At 43.8% G+C, this 8264-nt stretch overlaps 1 protein-coding gene across 1 annotated transcript in view; it reads left to right on the top strand.

Moving 5' to 3' along the window:
- Fhad1 (forkhead associated phosphopeptide binding domain 1) overlaps positions 1 to 8264 on the top strand; it is a 160421-nt gene that overhangs the window by 68393 nt on the left and 83764 nt on the right. The window contains exons 9-10 of the mRNA XM_008822681.1: positions 1572 to 1661; positions 3534 to 3638. Of these exons, the coding sequence (XP_008820903.1) occupies positions 1572 to 1661; positions 3534 to 3638 (195 nt within the window). The remainder of the gene's footprint in view (positions 1 to 1571; positions 1662 to 3533; positions 3639 to 8264) is intronic.

The raw sequence follows: 8264 nt of genomic DNA, 5'->3' as shown, positions 1-8264 counted from the left end.
ACAACTATCTGTAACTCCAGTTCCAGGGGATCTGACACCTGCTTCTGACCTCTGTGGACACTGCACAGCATGGTACACCTACCTACATGCAGGCAATACACTCATACACATAAAATAAAAATAAATTAAATATTTTTGTAAAAGGAAAGAGAGAGAGCAATTGAGGATGACACCTGACATTAACCTCTAACCTCCACATGCACACACACGAACATGTATATACATGTGCACACACACAAACATGTACACACATATACAAATTAGTTTAGCACAGCAGCAGACACATGCATGTCCATGACAAGGCTTGATGTGAAAGCAGACTATAAGCCCTCTGGGGAAAAGCAGGACCATATCAGGCTTCACCTCCATCTCCATCAGCAGAGTCCTGGGGCAGGGGACATCCTCCAACTCACCCTTCCCTCAGACTTTCCTCTAATGATGTCTCTCTGTGGAGTGAGCCCAGTGGGCAAATTAAGAACTTTGAAACTTTTGACTACTTTTAACTTTTTTTGGGGGGGGGGATCTTTTTGAGACAGGGTCTCCCTGTAGCCCCAGCTGTCCTGGAACTCACTATGTAGACCAGGCTGGCCTTGAACTCACAGAGATCTGCCTGCCTCTGCCTCCCAAGTGCTGGGATTAAAGGTGTGTGCCACCATGCCCAGCCTACGTTTAACTTTTAACTTTAAAACTGTTAACTTTTAACTTTTAAACTGTTAAAATTTTGCCTTTAGTGCTGACTTAAGGATCCAGACCCTGGGGGGTGGAGAGATGGTCGGGGGGGGGGCAAATGCTTGCTGCACAAGGCTACAAAGACCTGAGTTCAGATACCCAGAACTCACTTAACATAAGCCAACATGCAGTGCGAGCCTGTAACTCTAGTGCTGGAGACAGAGACAGGCGAATCTCAGAAGCTCGCAATGGTGAGCCCCAGGTTCAGCCCCCAAACATAACGTGGAAAACAGAAGAGGGCACTTGACTTCCACCTCTTGCCTCCACATGTGTGCACACACTCATATACCACAAAGGCCAGAGGAGGGCATCAGATTCCCTGGAGCTGAAGTTACAAGACATTGTGAGCTGGCTGAGCTCAGTGCTGGGAAACAGGATAAACTCAGTTCCTAAGCAGAATCTCGGGGTGCAGCAGAGGACACCTACCTCTTCATTCTCCTGCTGCCTGCCTAGTCACCGCCAGAAAGGCTGCTCCATTTCCCTGACCCCCTGACTGCTGGGGGATCATGTTTTGAGATGTAACAGGACGCAGCCTTAGAGCAATCCAGGTTCACAGCGGTGTCCCGCATCCAGTTCTCTAAGGCTGGATTTTTCTCATGGTTTGGCTTGCTAGCTTCTGAAAGGGAGGTTAGATTCATTATTCCTCAGAACTTGAGAGAGGGGAGAACTTGGAGCCCCTGTGCAGCATCTGTGTGCCCATCAGACACCAGTTATCTCACCTGCTGGGATGTGGGTACAGTTGGGAAGGCACAACACAAAGTGCTCTAAGGGCAGATGGGGAACCCCCCAGTTCCCCCACTTGGCCAGCTTTGGCCTTTCTTTGCTGTCCTCTCTCCCCTCAGTGTTCGGTGCTGAAAGAAGAGTTAAGAAAGGAAGAAATGAAACAGGAGCACAGGGAGGCCCTGGAGAAAGAGTTGAAACTCTACAAAAGTGTGAGTCAAACTTCTTCATTTGTAAGCATACACAGGAAAGCTAGACTTTGACCTTGAAGTTGGGACCCTTGACCCTTCCCAAAGCACGACTTTTTGGGCTCTCTATTGTTTAATATAATCTCACAGTTCTCTGCTTGCAACTTCCAGCCCCATCAAGGAGATGGGTAAAGAAGCCACAGAAAACTCCCAGCATTCTCTGGCCAGTTGGCTCTGCGTTTCTCAAGGGTTTCCCCTGGGGTAGGGACAGGGACAGCGGTGGAAGTTGGCCAGTTGGCCACACAGGCTGCTATAAATAGTTCATTCTGGTTCCCTGCCTGGATGTGATTTTCCCAAACTCATGTTCCACTATCCTAAGTGTGGACACAGCCACAGATGACATTGTAAACGCAAACTGCCGTTAAGTATTTTTATTTAACTATGGCAATTATATAACAATCAATAAAATTAAAGAGAAGAGTTATCTTTTGCTTTAGATAGAAGGCAGCCATAAAAATGAGTGCAAAAGAACCCGGAGCGATGGCTCGGCAGTTAGGAGCAAACACTGCTTTTGCAAAGGACCCTAGTTCCCAGCAACCACATCATGTGGCTCACAACCACCTGCAACTCCAGGGGATCTGATGCCCTCTTCAGGGCTCTGTGGGCACCTGCACACATGTGCACATACCCCACACAGACGCACATATCATTAAAAAATAAATCTTTTTAAAAACTGCAATGAGGTGTTGGAGAGATGGCTCTGCAGTTAAGAGCACTTGGCCGCTCTTCCGGAGGACCCAGATTTGATTCCCAGCACCCACATGGTGGCTAACAACCATCCATAACTCCAGTTCCAGGGGATCTGATGCCCTCTTTTGGACTCCACGGGCATTGCACACACAGGTGCACTCATACACATAAAATAAATAAATAATTTTAAAACTCTAATGAAAATATGACCTTTATTTCAATGCTTAATGCTTTTACCACCTAAGGCCTTTGCCCACCACCAGCTTCCACTCACTGGGAGGCACAGGGAGGGACACACTGTTCTGTGTGTTGAGGACATATTTTCTGTTTGCCTCAAACAGAAGAGAATTTTCATTGTTCTGTTCTGCAAATATCCCTTATTTCAGTTGACCTAAATTTTTACCCATAAAGAAGAGGTTCTACTGCCTGGCAGGTATCTTGCAGCATTTAATCCAGGTCTTGTGCTGGGTTTTATTTATTCCTTTATTTATTTGTTTTTTTCCATTCTTCTCATGTGTGTGGTATGCATGTATGTGTGTGCAGTGGAGGCACACGTATGTGGGTGCACATACACGTGTTCAAATGCACGTGGAGGCCGGAGGTGATATCAGGAATCATCATCCATCGCTCTCCTTTCCACCTCACTCACTGAGGCAGGATCTCTCAGTCAAACCCAGAATTCCCCAGAAGACTAGACTCCAGCTTGCTCGGGGATCCCCTGGCTCCACCTTCCAAGGCTGGAATTACAGACTAGACACCACACCCACCAGACTTCTATTTGTGTTCTGGGGGTCCAACCTCTGGTCTTCACGCTTGCACCGCACACTGAGCCATCTTCCCAGCCCCTGTACTGATATTTTTCAATATATATATATATTTTTTTAAGTTTTGTGCATTTCATACATCTTAATCATGTTCAGGCCCCTTGTACTGATTTTTTTTTAATTCTTAGCCTTAATCCAGCACTTTCAATATATTAATCAGAAAAAGAAAATTAAAGTCTACTTTGCCTTCAGAACTAAACAAGCAGGCATGGGTCTGGGTCCCCACCCCAGTGAGCCCAAGGAACAAAGGGGGTCCCTAGGGCCTTCCCCTTCCCCCCACCCAGAGAGGAAGTTGAGCTCTCCGTGGTTGAAACTTTTCCAGCAAATACAAGACATGGAGAAAGAAGTGAAGAAACTCAGAGAGGAGCTGAAGAAGAGCTGTTGTGACCAGAACACCATCTCCAGGACTCTGCGAGAGAAGAGCAAGGTGTGTGGGGCCAAGAAACTTCCCCAGTGACCCCAGGAGATCAGGTGCTCTCCCCCACAGCGCCCCCTTGTGGCCGATGCTGGCATCTGCCCCTCCTTACAAAGAGGTCTAGAAGTTACTCTGAGCCTTCCCCTCCTCCAGATGCCAGTGGGCCCCATGTTGCTTTCCTATGGGGGCGGGGGGAGTTATTGCACATTCTAGACCTGTGCCACCCACTCCAGTGGGTGATAACCTGCTTTAAACTTTAAATCAACTAAAATCAAGTAAGATAAAATTCAGTGCTGGGGAGATATCTCAGTGGGTCAAGTGCCTGCAGAGAGCATGAGGATCTGTGTTCGGATTCCCAGCACCCTTGTAAAAGCGCCGTGTGTGATGGTGCATGTCTGTACTCTGGCACTGAGGAGGTCCGAGATAGGCAGTGTTAACCAGCCAATCTAGCAGAATGGATGAGCTCCAGGTTCAGTGAGAGACCCTGTCTCAAAACAGACAAACACACACATAATAGTAATAATAATAATAAATAAATAAATAAATAAATAAATAAATAAATAAATAAATAAGGGGCACAAAGGGGCTGGAGAGATGGCTCAGCACTTAAGAGCACTGGCTGCTCCTGCAGAGGACCTGGGTTTGGTTCCCAGCACCCACATGGTAACAATCGTCCTTAACTCCAATTCCCCTGGATCTGACTTCCAGGGGATCTGACTCCCTCTTCTGGCATCACTGGGCACTGCAAGTACGTGTGAATTTACATATAATTTTTTTTTTAATTAAGAAAACTGGTGAGGGGGTGGAGAGATGGTTCAGTGGTTTGATTCCCAACACCCACATGGTAGCTATGAACCATCCTTAACTGCAGTTCCAGGGGAATCTGAAGCCCTCTTCTGACCAAGGCATTGCACAACATACATGCAGGCAATACACTCATACATATAAAATAAAAATAATTTTAAAAAATATTTTTTTAAAAAAGAAAACCAGTGAGGGGGAGAGGGGAGGAAATGGATGAAATGGGGATTGGATTTTTAAAAAATACATATGCGTGTATGGAATTCTCAAGTAACAAAAAAATGAAATGTAATTGGCAAAAAATAAAATGATTCCCAATGTTGACCTCTGACCGCCACACTCACATGTTCACATACATGCATATATCCCCTCAACACACGGATACACAAACTAAAACTAAAACATATGGCAGAGAGAGGGATAAAAATAAAATAAATATTTTAATTGATAACAACCATAAACACTTAGAGATCATTCATATTACTTGTAAAATTTACTCAGGAAAGAAGTGATTCAGATAAAAATAATTTCAAAACAAAAATGGAAACATTTGGAAACCTTCTAAGCCACTGACTCCATGAATTTTACTCTGTAAAATATCTTCCCAATGAAAATTAATTTGCTCAGCTATCTTTTTTTTTTCAGTAAAATGGCTGTAGTCATGATAACAGAATCAAACTATTCGCTGGGCCAAAAATTGTCTTCTAAGTAAGCCTTTAGCTGCATCCCACAAGTTTATAATGTATTTTCAACATTTTTCAGAATGCTCTTTTCCAGTTCCCATGGTGAGTTCTTATTTGACTCATGAGGTATTCTGAAGTTATTTCCTAATATCTAAACACATGTGGATTCCTTGGTTGTCTTGTGATTATTGGTTTCTAGCTTAATTACACTGTGGACAGGGAAAATGCTGTGTGATTTCAATCCTTTGGTATCGATTGAGATTTGCTCTGTGATCTGCATGTGGTCAAGGCTGGTTTCACATGTGCACATGGGGAGAACATGCACTCTGGAGCCTGAGGAGGCGGTACTCCGTGTGTGTCCTTTAGGTCAAGTTTGACAATTGCTGTGCTTGGTTTTTAGCTATCAATTTACCACAACCTAAGATCACCTGAGAGTAGAACCTCAACTGAGGACTTGTCTAGATCAGACTGGCCTGTGGGCATGGCCAGTCTTGATTGTTCATTGATGTGGGAAGACCCAGCCCACTGTGGGTGGCACCTTCCCTAGGCTAGACCCTGAACTGAATGATGACCCAACCATCAAGAGCACATACTGCTCTTGCAGAGTCCTGAGTTTGATTCCCAGCAACCACATGAGCTGGCTCACAACCACTTGTAACTCCAGGTCTAGGAGCACTGTATTCATGTGCACATACCCCTCCAATACACACACATAATTTTTTAGTCTTTAAGAGTACTAGCAGTAAGCAAACAGGCAGCATTGGGGAATTCATTTGCCTTTGCTGTGACGAGCTGTTTGAGTTCCCGAATGACTTCCCCTCTGTGGGGAACTATAACCTGGACTTGGAAGTCAAAGTAACCCCTTTCTCCCCTGCATTACTCTTTACCAGGGTTATTTGTCCCAGCAACAGAAATTAAACTAGACTACCAGTGATGCTCAAAACTTAGAGTCTCCTGTTGATCTTCTTGTCTGTCTGTCACCAAAAACTATGGGCTTTATAAAAATCCCATTGAGATTGTGGACTTCTTTTTTAGCATTGCCAAATTTGGGGGGCTTTATATATTTTGAAGCTATGTTCATAGGTACATATAAATTTATTATTTTAATACTTCAATTTAATAGTTAATTTAATACTTCAATCTGACTCTCTTCATCTCTGGTCATGGTTTTTTATTAAAGTTCACTTTGTCACTGACTTAGCACCATCAGATAGGCTAGCTTTCTTTTGACTGTTGTTTTATAACTTATTTTTACAGACTTTTCCTGTCCATTTTAAGTTTATTCATATCTCTTAGCAGCACATAATATTTGTAGAAATCCAGTCTTTGCCTTTTAACATTTTATGTGTGTGTGCTACATCTGTTTTATCTTCATTGATTTTTTTTTTTTCTGAGACAGGGTATCACTATGTAGACCAGGCTGACCTCAAACTCACACAGATCCATTTGTCTCTGCCTCCCGAGCGCTGGGATTAAAGGAGTATGCACTTTACCACATCTAGCCTCTTCATTGATAATTTTTATTTGTTCAATTTTTTCTCTATATTATCTTGAAATTTTCTCACTGGACTGTTTTGGTAAGATAAGACAAAAATACATCTTTGTGACTTAGCAAAGTCCAATACACACTTTCTCTCTCTTAGTGGCTAGCCTAATCATGCACTTTTACTGAAATCCAGTAATTCATGGGTGATTTCTCCCCCTCTTTCTCAGTGACATAATGTTCTGAGACATCGACTCTTTTTTTTTTTTTTTTTTTTTTGACACGGGGTCACTATGTAACCCTGGCTAGCCTGGAAATCAGTATGTAGACGAGGCTGGCCTTGAACTCACAGAGATCCGCCTGCTTCTGCCTCCCTTTTTTTTTTTTTAATTTTATGTGTACGCATGTATTGCCTGTATGTAGGTAAGTGCACCTATGTCTTGCAATGCCTGAGGAGGACAGAAGAGGCTGTCATATCCCTTGGGGTTACGAACAGTTGTTAGCTGCCATGTGGGTACTAGAATTCGAACTCAGGTCTTCTGCAGAAACAACCAGTGTTCTCAACTGCCGAGCCATCTCTCCAGCCCCGAGACATCGACTCTTTAACGTCTCTCACCACACACAGACTTATATGCCACCAACACCACTTCCAAAATGTTCCTCCATACTGAAACCTCAAAGACATCCTTGGCATTTTTACACAATTGGTGTTCACACCCACACAAGCTGTGCCTTTCCTACATCTCTGATAATCCATCCAGGATAATTTTTCTTCTGCCTACAAAGTATCCTTCAAGGGTTTTCTTCAATGTGGCTCTGCCGATGACAGAGTCTCTCAGGTGTGTCTGTGTGTGTGTGTGTCTGTCTGTCTGTCTGTCTGTCTGTTTTACCCTCCTCTTTTGGAATATATTTTGACTGAATACTGAATTCCCCACTGACAGTCACTTCTTTTCAACCCACCATAGAGCATGTTAAGTACATTATTCCATTGTCTCCTGACTCTTAAGTCTAATATTGTGCTATTATATAATCTGTCTTTTCCCTTGCCATTTTTGAGATTTTCATTTCCTTTGACTTACAGCAAATTCATTACGATTTTTCTAGGCGTGAGTTCCGTTTTCCTTACCTTGTTTAGATTCCTATGGACTTCTTGCATCTTAGACTTGATATGGAGCTTGGGCTGTCTATGGAAAGCACTGGGTAGCTACTGGAGGGCTCTGACCAAGGTGTTGATCTGATTGAGTTTGTGGTTCATTATGAAGATAGAGATGCTGACTGTGTCTGACACTATGCCAGACATTCCTCACTTTTCCCACTCTGTGATCTTGAAACTGTCGTGCCCATTTAACAGATGAAGGAGGAATGAGGGATGGGAAAGTGAGAGATGAAGAGTGAGGATGAGAGATGAGGGAATGAGGGACAAGGTGAGGGATGAAGGGTGAAGGATGAGGCTCAGCAAAATAGTTCATCTGAAGCCATGCAAGGGCCAGGCCAGAAGCCTCATTCATCTGACTGGTTGTTGTGGCAGAGCCACTGGCCACAAGACTATTGCCATTGAAATTAAATTAATTTTAAGCCTCATGTGGTGGCGCACACCTTTAATCCCAGCACTCGGGAGGCAGAGGCATGTGGATCTCTGTGAGTTCAAGGCCAGTCTGATCTACATAGTGA

The sequence above is a fragment of the Nannospalax galili genome, unplaced genomic scaffold (assembly GCF_000622305.1).
Source record: "Nannospalax galili isolate Female #2095 unplaced genomic scaffold, S.galili_v1.0 scaffold548, whole genome shotgun sequence".
Classification (NCBI taxonomy): Eukaryota; Metazoa; Chordata; class Mammalia; order Rodentia; family Spalacidae; genus Nannospalax; species Nannospalax galili.
This window is presented reverse-complemented; position numbering and strand designations above follow the sequence as displayed.